The sequence below is a fragment of the Gekko japonicus genome, unplaced genomic scaffold (assembly GCF_001447785.1).
Source record: "Gekko japonicus isolate JY-2015 unplaced genomic scaffold, Gekko_japonicus_V1.1 scaffold13, whole genome shotgun sequence".
In the NCBI taxonomy this organism is placed as follows: domain Eukaryota; kingdom Metazoa; phylum Chordata; class Lepidosauria; order Squamata; family Gekkonidae; genus Gekko; species Gekko japonicus.
The window spans coordinates 766,292-785,053 of NW_015172553.1; the positions used below are offsets into that span (position 1 = coordinate 766,292).

Below are 18,762 nucleotides of genomic sequence, written 5' to 3' on the forward strand. Positions count from 1 at the left end.
AAAATGTTATTCTACTCTATACCTTACCAGGTCTTTGCTGCATTCAAAATGAATAACAGGGAAACTCAAGGAATCACATGGCCATTCTTTAACACCATCCCACAATTTCCACCCCACCTGTGTGGAAAAAACTGTTCTGGGTTTTTCAGGCTACATGATTCTCAGAAAAGGCCAACAAAAAAATTAGAGCCCTTGCAACTCAAGCTCCCTGCAAAACAGCTCTGATTGTGAAAGTGCAGTCGGTCTTAAAACTGATGGCAATACAACCCCTTCTAAAGTAACAAATTTGTTCCCAGCCCCCAGTCATCCACATGTTCCAGTTTTTTTCCAGAAGCACTTCTGCACTACTTGACTTGTTAAATCAATACAGCTAACATCAGCGGGTGCCAGAAAAAGAACTGACAAACACAATAGTGTATACCACCAAAAGGATCTATCAGGTTCCTGCTGTCCAAACTTGCCCAAATGCATTCAGATTGCTGCAGCTTGCAAGGGACAGCAGAAGCCTCTGTTCTATGGAAATAAGATGGGATTTCATGATCAAAACTATAAAATTAAACATTTTATAGAAAATGCCACCAAAGGATTGAAGAGAATTTAGCCACAGTACGTAAATGAGCAGCAGATACACCTCTTTGCAGGACAGAAATAATTGGTACCTACAGAATTATTTCGGTGGGTGGGAGTTGTGAAGTTTACTTTTCCAGCAAATGAAGAACACTTGGGCATCAGTCTGCCCATGGTGGCCAGGGTCAAGCCCAAGCTGCTCTGGCAAGCTGTGATGAGGCTCAGAATAGAGATCTCTCTGGACTAGAGGTCAGTCCCCAAGAATTCTACTTCTGAAATCCAACAGACCCTTATTAAAATGATCAGACTGACAAAGTAATCCTATACCCACCTAAGCCCACTGATTTCAAAAGGGATGACTTCCATCCATTTCAACTCCAACTCTGAATTAAATACAGGATTTACCATTTTCATTTACCTCTAAAACAAAAACAAAAACAAAATCCTAACCTATTTATTATGACATACGCTTTTGTGGACTAAAAGGCTCTAGTCCTCCAGATTTTATGTCAGAATGAATCAGTTCATTTTTGAAGGAGTCACAAGATGGAGCAGAAGGGGGGGGAAACCCAGACTAACATGTGCCATCTGCCTACCTGTGTTGTTGCATTTCCACTTGTCCAAGGAGAGAATTGCTCTAGCTGGAGCCAAGAATGCAAAAGCACTGGCTTGAAATAAAGGTAACCTAAGGGAAGCAACAAAAAGAAGAAAAAAAGCTGATATTTTCCTCACAATGTCAATTTTTACATAGATTTTTTGTGGATATTTATTTTATTTTATTAATTTATTAGATTTCTGACTCACCCTCCCCCGCTAACGCAGGCCTCAGGGCTAGTTACAACATATTAATACAATCATAAGTAAATTAAAAACAGTTTTAAAATACTAGTCATAATAAACAGATGTCACATAACAATATAATTTCATAAGGGGAAAAAACTGGTCATGTCAGCACTGGGGAAGGCCAGAAGAAGAAGGGAGCAAACGGGGGGCCCATCAGAGAGAGTTTTTATTCTCCTCCATCAACCATAGGCCTGGTGGAACAGCTCTGTTTGACAGGCCCTGCAGAACTGTGAAAGGTCCCGGAGGGCCCAAATCTCTGCTGGAAGAGCATACGAGGAAAAGGATAAGACAGCAGGGTGGATCCAGCCATCCTCCAAGCAGCCTCCCTCCAGCCTAAGGAGCCTTCCTCCAACAGAACTGGCACATGCTGGAGGACGGCTGCAATGAGCCAAAAGGAAAGACAGAGCATAACTATTTTAATAAATACATAAATAAACAGTGCTCAGTGGAGTGGTAGGATAGGGATAAGAGCCACCTCAGGATTTGTTTCATATAACTACTTGAGATTTTGGTATCAGTGCCACTAAGATCGAGAAAACAGAATGAGGGAGGGATTCCAGTTCCAACTAATCTGCAAAATAACTTTGTGGACAAGCCAGTATTACAAACCCAACCCCCCCCCCACACACAAACACAAATTGGGAATAGTAATCAATGACCCCAAGTGCATTCCAGGACATAAGCTGACAGTTTTACTCTGATGGATGGGGAAGATGAGAAGAAGAATCAAAATCTGAATCTGTACCCCAAGTTCTGACTGGCCAAGAGACAGAACTCCCGTATCAGAGGGAAACCTCATAAATAAGGAAACCTGAGGGGCAGGTTTTTGTTCATGGTTTGTGGCCTTCAAGACACATGTGGGGCATGTTCAAGCAGCTCAGGTCTCCAGCAACTCCATGAACAAACCTCAGTAAGCTTTCCAACAAGAGGAGTACCCTGAACCCTTCCCTACAGAGAAGTATGCTTAGGTACTGTAAGCAGACCTAGTTAGTAACTTTTTCTTTTGTTTTACTAGAGTTCCGTAATAATAATTCCCCCTTGTCTATTTTTTTTTAATTTAACTTTTGACTTGCTACCCCGCTCAAACCCCTCACAGGGGTCTCCAAGCGGCTCTACAGTTAACCATTATCCCTTACCTAAGGCCACATATATATGCAGGGGTGGGGACTGTCCTAACAGCACCCAGTGAAGGGACGTTCTGGGACAGCTCGTCGCTCGTCGGCACGGCTTCTTCTGACTTTCTTTCCACCGGTGGTGGTACAGCGGGCCTCTCAGGCGGTCGGAGTGCTTTTTGGTGCAGCTTTCGGTTCTGTTTAAGGCTCCACTGCACATGCGCCTTCCACACTCCGACGTCTTCCTGGCTCCGCCTTTCCACCAGCGTCCGGACCCTCGAAGATGTTATGCCTCCATCGCCACCTTTCTTCCGCCGCTCGCCGTCTGCCACTCACCGCCGCCGCCTCTCGCCGTCGTTGCTCCACGGACCCCCCATGATGGGGGGGAGGGTGCCCCCTACCCTCTAAGGTAGGTACCCATTGATCTACTTGCACTTCGGTGTTACATCGTGCTTTCGAACCTCTGGGTTGGCGGGAGCTGGGACAAGGGCCAGGTGCTCATTCTGGCCGCGGTGGGAATCGAACAGCTGTTGCAGCTGTTCGAGACGTTATATGCAGGCGTTTAACCGCCTGCGCCACCGCTCCCTTCCGCGTCTATAGAGTGTTCCCAAATATCAGTGCTTTCTAGAATACATGCTTAGACAACAAACTATTAAAAAACCAATGGATGGTTTTTGGGAAGAGAACTATTAGGTACCCAAGAACTTTAGTCTTCTTGGTTGTGAGTCTATCAGGAAAAAGCTCTGGAATAGTCAGCATACACAGAGAAAAAGGAAGGTGGGGAAAGGCAAACTTCTTAATCCCCCCCCCCCAGCACACACACAAATAGAGAGGGCTGCCCAGATACACCCTGAATCCATACTGGTACTAACGCAAACACAGTAAGTTATTTTGGTGGTAGCACTTAGTAAGGTATATTCAGGTTTTAAAAACCCTCAAAGGAGTAAGTTCTTTAAAAACAGAACTTGTACCTAGCAGCCTTACTGCACAAAACTGGGAACCCTGGGTGATGGGGTGACTGGATGATTGTGGTGCTAGGAGTTAGTGTCTGTATCAAGAATATTATAAACTGCATCCATACACTGCAACAAACTACAGCTTACAATCCATTGCTTGATTCAACTCTGGTTTAGTGTGACACCTGAATACAAACACAGGTTTGCCAACAGGTGCCAAACTGGGATGCTAAATCAGATTGGTTGACAATCAGCAAGAAACGAAAGAGGAGGAGGGATGTTTAGAGCTTTAAAAATTCAGGAATTCCATGAAACTGCTTGACAGTGCTGCCAATGACTATTTTGTGGCCCTAGTTTTGTGGCCCCTTTCAGTCCGTGATCTGCCCATTTGTCATGCCAGTTCAGAGAATCTTGATTGCCATTGTCCAGATTTGTTTGCCAGGAATATTAAGTAAGCAGTGTAGGCACATGTGAAATAAATCTAATAAATAAACAAAGGAGGCTAGACTGGCCAGAGGATATCATAGAATCATAGAATGTTAGAGTTGGAAGGTACCTTGCAGGTCATCTAGTCCAACCCCCTGCACTCTGCAGGAGTATACTGAAAGATAGACCTACATACCTACAACATACCCAAAGATGGTCGTCCAGCCTCTGTTTGAAAACATCCAGTGAAGGAGCATCCACCACCTCCCGAGGCAGACTGTTCCACTGCTCAACCACTCTTACAGTTAGGAAGTTTCTCCTGATATTTAGCCGGTAATGACTCCCTTATAATTTACACCCATTAGATCTAGTCTTGCAATCCGGAGCAAGAGAGAATAGGTCTGCTCCATCTTCTACATGACAGCCCTTCAAATACTTGAAGACTGCACTCATGTCTCCTCTAAGCCTTCTCTTTCCCAGGCTAAACATACCCAACTCTTTCAGCCTTTCCTCATAAGACTTGGATTCCAACCCTCTCACCATCCTGGTTGCCCTCTTCTGGACACACTCGAGCTTGGCAACATCCTTCCTAAAATGTGGTTCCCAAAACTGGACACAGTACTCCAGGTGAGGCCTGACCATAGCAGAATAGAGCGTAACTACCACCTCCCGTGATCTGGACACTATGCTTCTGTTAATGCATCCTAAGATTGCATTAGCTTTCTTCACAGCCACATCGCACTGCAGGCTCATGTTTAGCTTGTGATCAACCAGAACACCTAGATCCCTTTCACATGTGCTAATGTCAAGCCAAGTCCCTCCCATTCTATATCTGTGCCTTTGATTTTTTGTACATAAGTGTAGGACTTTGCACTTCTCTCTATTGAAATTCATTGTATTTGTCTCAGCCCACTGTTCCAGCCTATCTAGATCATTTTGAATCCTGACTGTCTTCTTCAGAATTAGCAATCCCACCTAGCTTCGTGACATCTGCAAATTTGATAAGCATCCCCTCTATGTCTTCCTCCAGGTCATTTATAAAACATTGAACAACACCGAACCTAGGACACTCCACTCGAGACTTCCCTCCATGTAGACGCAGAGCCATTTACGAGCACTTGTTGGGTACGATTTTTCAACCAACCATGAATGCATCCAACAGTTGCACCATCCAGCCCACACTTAACCAGCTTATCCTCAAGGATATCATGAGAAACTTTGTCAAATGCTTTACTGAAATCAGTATGTAGCAGTGCACTACAACTGCATGAGTTAATTTTAGTCATAGAGTTTAGGAGTTAGCTCAGCCATGGAAGATGCCTCAGTTAAGCATTAACAGCTCTGTAGTGATCTCTGCTTTGATTCCATCAACACACCATGCCCTGACTGCCTGGCCTGATAGAATAGACCTCTAGAGATTGCAAAGCCTGAAATGAAAGGAGGCTACTGCAATGGTGCTCTACTACAATCTTTCTTTCAAAACTGTACACCTTGCACTGCCTCAGGTCTTTCCCTCAGCTGATTCCATGGCTCCCATGGATAATTTTTTATTATTATTATTCCCAACTCATGTCACAAGCAGTGTTCCCTCTAAGCTGAGTTAGTGCGAGCTAGCTCACAGTTTTTTAGCCTCTGGCTCACAGATTTTCGTCTTCGCTCAGGAAGGAGGGCTCCAGAGCAAAACTAATGTATGCAGCAGCCAAATCGCTCGCTCGCAGCTTTAAGGCCAGTAGCTCACAAAGTAGGATTTTTGCTCACAAGACTCCACAGCTTAGAGGGAGCATTGGTCACAAGAGCCACTCTCATAATTTTAACTCATATGCAGCTTTGAAATTGTGACTGTGTATCCCATGGTTCTTTACTTGCCAGTCCAGTCTCACTTTCTTGGATTTATTGCCTGAAATGTTGTCCACATTCCCTGCTTGATCCCTCCCCCCCCAGGAACTCCTAACCTTTACGCTGGTGTAGGTCCAAGATCTGCTTGGATCTCTGGACTGTGGAATGCTATAAGCCACACCAAACAACACTGCAATGCAGAAATGGATAGTAGGCAATAGCACCCTCCAGCCTCTTGGCTGTCATTTCTCCGTCATCCCTTACTGTGAGATGTGCATTACATGGTATGGGTATATATTATGTGAGGGTTGGAATTAGGGACATCTGTGGGCTCTTTAACATCGTGGCATACTGTAATATTTGTGGGCTCTTTAACATCGTGGCATACTGTGTGACATTTGAATATTATCCTGACTTTCTGCTTGTACCTTGGTTTCTCTCAATAAACTTTCTCTGATTCTGAATATTACCCTGACTTTCTGCTTGTTGGTTTCTCTCAATAAACTTTCTCTGATTATTCTATTAAATTCCCCTGAACATCTTCATTCCAACTGCGCACTGGAACCCTCCCATTTTGCTAAAAAGATCCTAAATTAGATTGTGGTAGTCCAGATTCAGGGGTATATTCCTTTCTAACTGGGCATTAAAATTTAAGTTAGTAGGTCCTGCCTGGTCAAGAAAGTGAGAGATGATGGAAGACTGGCTTCTTTTTGGTACATGGCTATTTTGTGCACCCCCAAGTCTAGTTTCAGAAGTGTGCTCATGCACACAAGACATAGAATACCAAGTGGTGGCTTGGGTTGCCCCAAGCTTCTTCCTTTCCCCTTCCATTTATTGCAGCTGACAAAGACACTCGAGGCAGGGAAGCAACATTACTGCATATTTAAACTAATTTGAGAACTTTTTGCTAGAAAGCAGTACATATTTTAACAAAGCCCGCTTCTGAGAGTAATTAAAAAATACTGGATTTTAAACCTCAAAAAGCCCAAATATTCTGGCTTTGTGTATTTCATTTTCTTCCTTCTCATGTTCAGTCACAGTCTTAGATATGTCAAAATGTCTCTCCAAAATCTTGCCTTTATGCTCTATCCATTCTAACAAGGATCTAAAGAAAGTCATTGTCTCATAGACATTAATATAGAAAAGCATTTTACTATTGGGGTTAGAATTCATTCTACTAAGTCAATATCTAAAAAATGTCACTACCTGCCCAAAACATTAGGAACTGGCAGTTTAGAAACCTCTGTTTTTATCCTTTGGGAAGTCTACTGCAGCCACAGGTGGACATGTCCTGCATCAAGATAACAACATATTTGTGATCTCACCAGGGTGTTTCTATATGTAAACGTGCATGATGTCCAAAGGTGAATTTTGTAATACACATTGGCAAAATACCACTATGTTTTTTTATGCACGTGCTTGCTCAGGAGGCAAGCTGCAAGCCTAGTCTATGGAAGACTGACCCACAAACTACTCACTTTTACATATCACATACGTAAGGACAACCCAATAGCCATTAGCAAAGAAAGTAGTTTTATTATTACAAATTATGGGGACATTCAATTGTGTCTAATGTCTAACACAGGCATAAACCTGAACTTTATTCCTGGTTAAAACAAAGCAGAGATACACCAAGTGGATGATTCAGCCTCATGGGTGTTTTGTTGGCCCATGTGTCGTGCCCTCAGCAAAGTTAGTGGTAAGCTGCTGCTTCTCTCCCTCACGTATGCGTTCCTCTACCTTTCCAAAATCCCCTAATTAAACTGAGGTAATTAAAAACATTCCTGAAAAATGAAATCACATCTGACTGCTTAGAAAAAAATTCCAGATTGTTCTTTCACGTAAGAGGAGGGGGAAAGATTTGTTTCATTTTTACCCACCACTTAAAACTGCACCATTTAGGATATGAGCTCATTTATTAGAATGATCAAGACTGATATCCACAGGCATTCTACAGGATTGTGCACCTGTTTCTATTGCTGCAAATTCTTTCAGGATACATTAGAAACATCAGGCTTAACAACTGCATTTCTTCCTTTCCTAAAAGGCTGAATCCAGAGATGTATGAACAGAACACAAAGACAGTCGCAGATCTTTCCTACTCCCCCCCCTCTCTCTAGCAGTTCTTTCAGACCTCAAGAAAGTTTTTTTCCTTCCTACCTTTCTTTACTAGTCACAATAATAGATCAGCCAGGACCTATGAGGAACTTGCAAAGACTAAGGGCCACATGGGTCAAGAGATGGCAGTGGGGATGGGATGAAATCGCCCTTTCTACCTGTTCCACCCGTGCAGTTCTGCTGATGGAAGAGGAAGAAGGATGCAATTTCACCATCTTCCCCCCTCCCAGTACGTCCTCCCAACCCATGTGTTTATTCTTCCACAGGGGATCCAAAACCCTGGGAATAAACTTCCCTAGGTTGGAAAGGACAGCTGGCAAGAGGGACATTTATTTTATTTATTTATATTTAAATCCCACCCTACCCCGAAGGCTCGCAGGCAGGCGGGCTCCGGAGGCACCACGCCCCCTTCCGGGCAGTCGACTGAGTGCTCCCCAGGAGCTGGCATGGGCACACGGCGGCTGACACAGAGCAGCATGCATGCTGTCACCGCGCTGCCGTCAATACGGCGAAAGGAGCAGCGGGCGGCTTTGGGCAGGGTGGGGGCTTTTGGCGGGGCAGTGGCAGGGGAATTGGCACCCTGTTAGTATCTCCGCCCTAGGCGAGATACTAGCAGGCCTAGTGATAGGGCCGGCCCTGCCCCCCAGTCCCCTCAACGCTGGGGAAAGTTGATTCCAAGAGTCGTGTGACTTGTGAGCAGCAACAGTTATGCAGGCTGCAGTGAGGGGGCAGCAGGGAGTGAAACTGCCCCTCCCGTCTCTTAACTCTGCTGACAGAAGGCAGACAAGGGGACAAGTTTGCCTTCTTTCCCCATCTCACTACAGCCCATGAATCTGGGTGGCTCTTACTTCACATGAGTCCAACAAGCCTGGGAATCAACTCTCCCTGGGTCACAAGGAACTGCTGGGGAGGAGGGCAAAGCTGGGAAGACCCATTATCCTTGCATGAACAGATCACTAGATCCGACCCAAACAGTTCAGTCATATCTCAGAAATCCTAAATAGTCATAACACTCAGGCCATCGCCTGCCTAAGCCTGCCCACGCAAAAATAAAATAAACCTATTTGCTTACTTCGTTAGCTGATCACCCTATAGATTTGTGTAACTTTACAAATAAAATTCAACAGAAGTTCCGTGCTAATGTATAATTAAGTAAGATTTCATGTAAGGCATTCCATGATGGGATACACTTCAGGTTTTAAAAAAAGAAAATCTGAAAGAAAACATGCAAAGTTGAAGCATGGTAGTACTTCCACTACTGCATGTATTGAGTTCAAAAAACTAAGAAGAGCAATAATTAAAGTTTATGTGAATCAACTGAAATACAGATTATTATGGCTTTAAATTGGTTATGCTGTTATAGCCGGGTATTATCAGCTTCTTGGTGTAACTATCACCACAGTTCTGTAACATGGAATAATTTCAGGTATTCACTGAAGCTTTCCAAACCATGTGAGTTACTCCTCTGGATTCTTAAAGACTTTAGATTAATAAACAGCCTGGATTCTTAGAATCAGAATGGCTACTAGATTGCCAAAACTCTATTCTTTATTGTTGCTGATTATCAGAAATTTTTAAAAGAAGTTATGTGAACATGGACTAGGAAGCTGTCAGTCTTGGTACCATGTAGTCTGAACTGAACAGGGCATAAGACCCCCAGACTCTTTTTTTGATTGCCACAAGTATGGCTCCCAAAGACACCACTATGTATGTTGCTTATCCCATTAGTTTCTTTATATATTTGCTTTTGTTTGTAGGAATGGTGAAATGGCTCCACCACCGAAAAAGTAATTCAAGTAGAGTTTATTCTCTTTTGGGACAGCGTCTAGACAGAGATCCTAAGCAGGCCTGTACAGACTCCTACTCAGGTTTAATGGGACTTACTTCCAGGAAACTGTTCTTACAACTGCATTGTAAATGTACTAACAATGAGTTCACCTCAACCAAGCCTCTCTACTGATGAAAAAGGGAAGAGAGGATCCATTTTCACCATGAAAAAGTCTATGCTGGGAATCAGGGAGTCTGCATGGACAAAAGACATGTGCATTGGGGGCTTTAAGAAGGAGGGGAGTGGCATCTAATTGCATATGTCCAATTATTCTAAAAGCAACACTTCTAAAGTATAGTCCTTGCCAACACCAGGTAGGGCTCTTCAGCTGTTTCCACATCCAGTACAATCACAACTACAGTAAAAACTACAAAGATATTTATCCTGTCATTGTTTCTCCACAGATGCATTCCTACTTTTTTCCATAATGGAATGTATTCTATATAAATAATTTGAACAGCACTGTATAGGAGCAGAGTTGCGGGTGTGGTTTATGGGGGAGCTGAGGGGGAGGACAACTAAGACTGAACAAAGCCAGTTTCAGAGGGTAGCCATGTATTTCCTGCATTGTGCAGGGGGTTGAATACATGACCCTGGAGGTCCCTTCCAACTCAATGATTCTATGTCTACAGTAGGAGAGCTAGATTCAAATTCAGTAGCACCCTAGAGACTGACAAGATTTTCAGGGTATAAGCTTTTGAGAGTAAAAGTTGGTATCTTACAAAGGGAGCTTTGACTCTGAAATGTTTATACACTGAAAATCCTGTTTGTCTCTGAAGGAAGTCACTGGCAGAACTTGCAGATCTCATTAAGGGCCTCTCCCCTCACAGTTTGAGCACTGTTTGGCTTAATTCTGACCCAAGATACTCTTAAAATTTGGTTCATTTTAAATTACAGGCTAATGCAGGGCAATTCAAAGGTAGAATAATATATTTTTTAAAAAGATGCCACAACAAATTTGCTAGGAATAACAAACTCACTCCGTTTTCTGAGAATTCTAGCTGGCAATTACATACCTTAACCTTTGATAAAGAAACAGCATTTTTGACATGTGAACAGATAGTAAAGGACAAAGCTTTTTCCCTCAAAGATCAGTAACAGGACAATGTTTCTTTCAGAAACCACATCCTTTGAAGCAAAATATTAAAAGGGTGTGGCAAAGGGTTTTGGAGTTCTTCAGGAAAATTTTCTTCCAGATTTGCCTGCCTTATCCTACTGAGCGACCAATTCCATCTGAACATTTTATTTCAGGAAGAAATACACTGGTCTTATTGTTTTTGAAGGGGAGACTGCAAGATTTGATGTTATTTGGAAAAATGTGAACCATAGAAGAAGAGAACAAATGCTTAATGCAAAGAATTTTACATTTTGTTTAACTGGTTCAACATAGGATGAATATAACACAGGTGTTTGCTATATCTGACCCTTGTACAGCAATGCAAAGCTTATTGTGATTTTAACTTAACATTTATTCTCAAGTACAGAACAATACAAATTAGGGAGAAAATTCAATTATTTTGAGCTAATATTCAAGGGACTTGTAGCCAGGCAAGGAAGCATTTCTGAAACTGGAGCACATCCTACCCACCCCATCCTGACCCCTTTTAGGTTAATATGCCACAAATGTACAGGATCATAAGGATGTTCTGGTGGGCTGGATACTTCTGTGGATGTTTTTGAAAACTGTGCACTAACTCTTAAATTGTTTACCAGCTTGAAAAGTGCTGAGAGACAAAAAGATATAAACCTTCAAAACAACTATCAAACATTCTCCTTAGACTCACCGGCACCCAAAAGTTGTTTGTAACAAAGTTGTGATTCCCACACAAAAGAATATGGTCCCAATCAATTGGCTGGTAGCCCACTGGTCAAATCCCACACACATGGCATCTGCTAGTAAGAAGGGCACTGCTATCGTACCACTGAAACAGGTCAGGTAGTGCTGCAAATATACAAAGAACAATCTTGTTTACAGTCAACATAATTTTCTCCAATTTGTTTGTGTTATTATAATCGTACACTGTTATTATAACTGTTCACTTCCAGAGCAGGGTTTTTTCCCCTTAACATTTTGGTACTCTCTGATCATGTTAAAACTACTTTCAGTTATAAATTTATCACCCATAAGCAGTTAATTATGTCCATAATTGCATTCAAACCCTTTATGAAGAAAAATGATAATTCTTTATAGTTATTGTAATTTAATGCAGACAGGTTACTGATAATGTACAAAGGCAATAATGGATTTTATTCCATTCCAATTCAAACAATTTCTAAAAAGAACTGTTCTTAAACTGTACACAAGTCATCCAGTGAGTCAAAGAGAATGCTGGAACTCAAAGCAAAATAAAAAAGGCAACAGCTAACCATCGTCCAATTAAAAAAACACACACACACGTGTGGGTATCCTGGATGCTGGGGAGGGGTCACAGTTCAGCTGCTGAATACTTGTTTTGCATCCCAGTCATCAGTCTTTGCTATTTCCAGTAAAAGGATCTTGGTCAGCAGGGAAAACCTGTGAATCGTAGGCTAGAATGACCAATGCCCTGACTCTGTATAAGGCAACTTTACATTCTCGTATTAATATACATTCACAAACAGCTTACAGCAGCTTCACTGGCACTGCATAAACATTTTGGAAAAGTGTTATAAACGCTGAAGGCACAATACTAAACACATAACTCTTAAGGTACTTCACCTTGAATTACTTTGACACTTAGGATCTCTTCTATCCACACAAGGTTCTTTTTTATCAAGGCAGTTCAAGATCTTTTAGATCCCAAGGCAGAAAATCCAAATAGCACCACACTTCCTCCAGTCCCCAGGGCAAGGGAGTAGCAGGAGGTTATCCTGCACCAGTCCTACTAAAACAAGTGTTTGCACAGTTTCATTTGTTTCAAAAGGTCTTATGAAGGAAGTTGTCCTGCATAAGTCCAATAATGGGTTAAATCCATCTCTCACTCTGCTAGCTTTAATGATGCCCAGAATCTTACTTTATCTCATGGTGGGGCCACCACTGCTTCTAAGACAAAACCTGTGGCTATGGCATGCCAGCTATTGGTAGAACAGAGTGTATGGCTTGTGTTTATGATTTGGGCACTAAGAGACCTAGCAATGGGCCGCCCTGGGGATTTTTTGGTAACCTGAATCCTTTCACAGACTGTGCAGAAACTTCTCATTTAAGCAGGAGGTACAAAAAGCTTTCCTGCTTTCCAAGGCTCCAGAAGCAGAACACAGGGAAAGTGCTCAGGCTTCAGTATACCTATACTTCACCGCTACAGTGAACCAACATGAAAGCAGAGCTGACATCTCATCTTTCCAACACATTTTGGTAATTAAAATCAGTGAACTAGAAATGAAGATAAGTGTTATCTGTAGTCCAATGTCTGTACTGCAATCTTTCATTTCTGTGCCAAGTGCCTGTTTTAGTCCTTTTTGCCTGCCGAGGAACATTTGAAAGAATTGAGACTTCTGTATGTTTTTAAATGTACCTGTAAGCCCAAGAATATGCAGAGGTACCAGGGAGGAACATCCTCAATTGTGTATATCATGTCCATTCTTTGTGCATCTGAGCTTCCACTGCTGTCCAACGTCTCTGCCAGAGAACTCTGTTGGGGAAAATAAATCAATAACCATTTAATATTGAAAAAGAATCTACTCAGATTCAGTGTGCTATGCAACTTGGTTTCCAGGGTGCCTTTGACAAGGTCTCTGTTTTCTCCAAGGCAGTGTCGATATACATATCTGACAAAGAAATGTTTTACCTTTCAAAATGATCAGCTGCACTGACCGTGCAATTCCCTCTCTCCCTCTTTCATATAACCACCACTTGCCTTTTCATATAAGCAGGCCTTTATTTCCATGCTTGTGATATAACCATGGAAGATTATGCCAAAAGGAAGATTATGATGACCTACTGGATTACACAAAGGAGGAGGAGATGGCAAGGATCACCAAGCCACGTAAGTCAATAAGGGACAAACAGCTAAAATTGCATAAGAGACCCAGATTTCACAATATAGAATAGTGCTTCTGCTTACTAATTTCTTTCTTTCAATATAGCTGAATGGGAATCAAGACAGACTTAAATTTGGGTTCCTTTAGAGACAGAAGAGTATGAAATCTGAACACACACTATGCAGGAGAGATCACCTCTTTGTGACAAAAAAATTTGCAGATCTGAGCATTGTTTTCTAAACAAAAAAAGGTAAGCTTCTACCTCTCATCAGCTCAACAGTAAAAATATTGACCATCAAGCATTAAGGGGACAAAAGGAAACACTGCTACATAGCTAGCCGAATTGTGCATTTTTCAAAATATTTCCACAGAGTTTACCAAGACTCTTATAGTACTCATTGTAAAGCAAGAACTGCCAGTTGTAGTTCAGCAACTTAGAAATGCACAGGAACAATGAGCAAATATATAAAAGATCAGTAACCACCATCTTGTGGAGTGGGTAGAGATGACTGAGATACAGAGAAAAAACCAGAGTTTTACAAAGGACAGATGTAGACAAAGACATACAAGTAAGGGCAATAATAATGTGTAAGAAAAAAAGAAAAATGGGTTAAAGATGGGCCCTCCTTAGATCTGTAGGGTACAGCATTGATCTAAACAAGTTAAGTCTTTGAAGAAAGCCACAATGCCTTGCCACAGAAGCAGTTTTAAACCTTTAGTAATGAACAACCAAATAAAAAATTATTTGAAAAGCAGGGGAGTCTAATACTTTTTATTGGCAACAACACTTGGAAACAAGGATATACTTGATTGTCCATCTCAAATTTTGCAGGAAGAAAGGTTTATAACAGATTAGGTGCTAACCTAATCCATACTTGGCTTCAAAAAATGCCCTTGACGAGAACCTCATGACTACTTGAGACTCAAAACTATGTATAGTGAATTTTCTAATTTTGTGTTTAGTGTTACAGAAAATAATGACAAGTCAAACATATTACTGATTTACTAGCAAAGCATACAATGGACTCTACAAGAATTCCAATAATTATGTAAAAGGCAACAGAGATTTCTTGGCTTTAAGAACATATTTATAAACTCTCCCTGTGGTTATGGCTATTTTGGTCAAGGCAAGAAAAGCTTTTGCGAGAGCGTGTTTGAAACTACCAGAAGTGCATAGGGAATTGCTTCATTCAAAGGACAAGGTATGTGGGATTTTGCCTCACTGCACTAATGTTACAGTGCTCAAAGGATAAGGAGGAATGCAGGCAATCTTGGGGGAGCAGGGGAAAGCAACAACACCTTTCTGTCTCTGCATTGCAAGAACCCCACCACTCACTGCACACAGCCTTTTGGGAGTATAATGCATCCCTTCTTTCTTGCCCTGGGATACAGACACTGAAATAAAGGTTGATGCTGGGAAAAAGGGAAGCTGGGGCTGGCTCTTTGGAGTCTGTCTGTCTGTCTGTCTGTCTGTCTTTCTCTCTCTCTCACTCACACACCCCTATCCTGCCATCTCCAAGGCTCTTCTTTTGCACAATGAAGTGAGCACAGGTGCTGTTTGAATATAGACTTTTGAGTAGAAGGCCACTGCTCTACTGGAGGCTGTTCCAACTTGCAAAGGATTAAACATGCTGAGCAGACTTTAGGGCTGAGTGAAGTCAGAAAGGCTAAGATTATGTGGACATGTTACAGCAATTTTTTATTTGAATTCATTTATTTTGGAAAAGGATCAGTGGTTAACTCCTGAGCATGCTGAGTGCACTTCAAGGTTACAGGGTCTATAGGTACAGGGAGAAGACCAAAGGCAAGCATCATAACAGCAGGGTTTGTCTGGATTTCTAGCCTGTTTCATATGGACACAAATAGAGCAAATGTGCCAGGTGCAGATTAAAATAATAAAAAGCTTTATCAAGAAGTACCCTCCACTCCATAACCCTTAGTTTGTAAAAGCCAGTCTAAATTTAAAAAATTTACAACACTTTCAGGAGGCGTTAGCAAGTCTCTGACATCCTGGAGCAGTACTCAAAAATCTCAAATACAGGAACTAAAATATCAACAAAGAGGGAGTAGGACTACACATGGCCCATAACTTGACTTAGGGTCCATGAGGGATGAAACCAAGTAACAAAAATTACAAGACAAAAGGGCAATGGTTGTTACATTGGGTTCTAGCACTATTAACAACCTCAATGTGGAGAAGCCCCGAACCCATGAACCTCTACCTTCCACAGTAACCAGGACACACAAACACAAAATTTAGGTGGGATGAATTCATGCTGCTCCTTAAAATCCACTCCAGTATCCATGAGGAAATTGAAAGTCATCAGGGAGTCTATAAGGAGCAGAGACATAAAGGAGCCTTCTTTAAGTAGACTCTGTGGGGTGTAACGGAGAGGGTTGAGATGTGAGTGACCCCGTTCCATAAGAATGGTACTGTAACCCACCATAATCCATTAGAAAAGGGACCAGAAATCATTTTTTTCACTATCAGAGGCACACAGCCAGCACTGAGACACCAGTCACACTATCAGGAGATGTGTGTTTAACTGTTCTATGCTATGAGTCAAGGACTGAAGAACAAGCAAAAATATTACTTTAGGCAGATTAGTCAGTCAAAATATATGCTTTGGAATCTGGAGCCCAGTAACCCAGTTGTATAACTTTATCCTATTAGTTACACATGATGCCATTACTTAATCCCTTTATGATTGTAAAAGGCAGCAATCTCAAAAGTAATCTAGGTGGTCCAATGCTGGCATAGTTTTCCTTCCAGCTCCCTGGCTGCCAAAATTAATCTCTGAAACAAAGGTGGCATTAGGAACAGAAGTGCTCAGGCATTTTGCCTTCCTGAATAAGCTTAGTGTTCACAACTAGACTATAAAAAAATTGTTTTCTGCAACTAGACAATTGCTGATATTGTAAGGCTGAATATCAGTTTGTTTACCTCAGCACATACAGTCATGTAAAATACAATATAATCCCCCAAATCTTCTAGTATTATTATTATGGTTGATAGCATGAAAAATATCTAGTTCAGACCTTCCATTTTCTGTTTTTACTCTAAGAATGACCTATATTCAAGCCAAACGATCCTGACTCACTTTGCATGTTGTAATGATCACCTCAATTGAGGAAGGACACAGCACTGAAATTGAATTAGCAGCAAGGTAATTTTTCAGATCATTTGGATTACACAGCCTGCAGTTTTTGCTGGAATCCTGAAAATTGCAGCTCCCTGTTTAAAGACTTTTCCTGCATGATTCTTCATTGCAGAGGGAGGTTTGAAAATATAATGGCAAAAGATATTAAGAAGTTCAGAAAAAAATGAGTTCAATGAAATAAAATTTGCTTCCTTGCATTTTACATCCCCTGTCCTTGCTGAAATATTTTCAACTCTGCAAAAAACAAACATGGAATGAACATGCAAGTTCAGCACATTCGTAGAAAACGACATCAGCAGCATAATTCAGTCTGCTAGCACAATTTAGAGAACCTGAGTATTTTGCTAGCTTTTACCATAACTAGAGACTTGGCCTTGGAGACTTAACAAAAGGCAGGGATGCTGTTGGGAATCACAGGGAAAACAAGCTAGAAAGTAGAAATGCCAAACCTCAGGAAAGAAAGAGCAAAGAAGAGCCGAGGGCCCAAATAGTGTTAAACACCACCATGGGCAAAGTAACTGAGGCACAACAGATGGCAAGTGTGAATACGAGGAGGAGAAAGACTTAGGGAGCAGGCATGAGGCACCTTCCAAGCATGAGCAGCAAGGGACATCCCATGAGACAGACAGCTGTTAAAAACATTAATAGCATCCACAAACAGCCACACACACACACACACTGCTTTAAAACTTGCTCTTCAACCCTTTTCTTAATTAAAAGTCTGCATAAAATCCTTTGGGATTGGAAATGGGGCACTGGTGCCACCATGCTTTCTTTTTAAAAAGATTTTTACTGTCTTTTATATCTTATTATGTTTTAATTTTCTTTTACTGTTAACTGCCTTGAATTATTGCTTGTAGACAGAGCAGAGGGAGATAAATGTGAACATTGTGTCAAGGTGGTATTACCAAGTTCTAAGGTTATCATTTTATAAATATTGTCTTCTGCTGTTGATACACTTCATTTAGCAAGGAAACATGATCCATGACAGAAAGTGTTTCATGGCAATTTCACACTATCATGTGATAACTGCAGTTCATCATGCAGCATACATGGTCAAGTGAATCAGCTTTACCATCTAAAACCCTTAAGCAATGCTGCTCCACATAAGTGGGAATCCCCTCTTCTTTTTGATCAAGGACCTAGTAGCCAAAGTTAAGTGACCCCTGCCCCATCCCAAAAAAACCTATACTACTCAACCTGAACCACTGAGACAGGGTAGGGTATGAAATCCAGAGATGCATCTTTGTAACTGTGAAAGCTCTGCTATTCAACTGTTTCTCCATCTCAGTTCTGTAAGTCAATAGAACTCACTCTGCTGCCCATGGAGAGCCACGTTCGCAATTACCATCAATAGAATGAGCTACAGGACAACTGTGTGCTTGGGGCACCATCCTGCCAAACATACACTTGCAATAATATACAAGTATATTAATATCAGATACATAACTATAATCTTTGAGATTACCAGAGTACCTCTGAGCATTCAGAATTATCTCTCCCCACCACTAAGTCTTAGCCTTCCCTTGTGTACCTGGAGTGAGGGGAAAGGGTTCCCTCTCGGCCTTCCTGCTCTCTCCTTAACACAAGTCACAGTAGCCCAGGTGAGAGACCGTGACTGCCAAGGCTCCTAGAGGAGGCAAGCTGGCTGCAGAGAAAATGAAGTGAAACCACTACCACCCCACTGTGGCCAGATTGCTCTTAGCCAAGGGAGCTGCCATGCTGATGGTTTTACTCCCTCTTCTCTGTGGCCAGGTTGCTGTCCTCCCGACAGCTGCTCAGGTGCTGGGATGAAAGTGCAGAAGCTGCACATAAAGGGGTATTGTTGGAGGGGATGGGCCCTTTGTTTCTATCCCTGGCACAAGGACCACAGCTCAGGAAGGTTTGCAGCTTACCCATTCTACAGTCTCTTCACCTTTTCCAGGTGAGAAACCACCTACCATCAACAAGCCCTGCTG

General features: G+C 41.9%; 1 protein-coding gene across 1 annotated transcript in view; it reads right to left on the reverse strand.

The window, feature by feature from the left end:
- SLC23A2 (solute carrier family 23 (ascorbic acid transporter), member 2) overlaps positions 1 to 18,762 on the reverse strand; it is a 60,645-nt gene that overhangs the window by 32,361 nt on the left and 9,522 nt on the right. The window contains exons 3-5 of the mRNA XM_015421112.1: positions 13,178 to 13,294; positions 11,471 to 11,628; positions 1,164 to 1,252 (exon numbers count right to left, since the gene is read on the reverse strand). Of these exons, the coding sequence (XP_015276598.1) occupies positions 1,164 to 1,252; positions 11,471 to 11,628; positions 13,178 to 13,294 (364 nt within the window). The remainder of the gene's footprint in view (positions 1 to 1,163; positions 1,253 to 11,470; positions 11,629 to 13,177; positions 13,295 to 18,762) is intronic.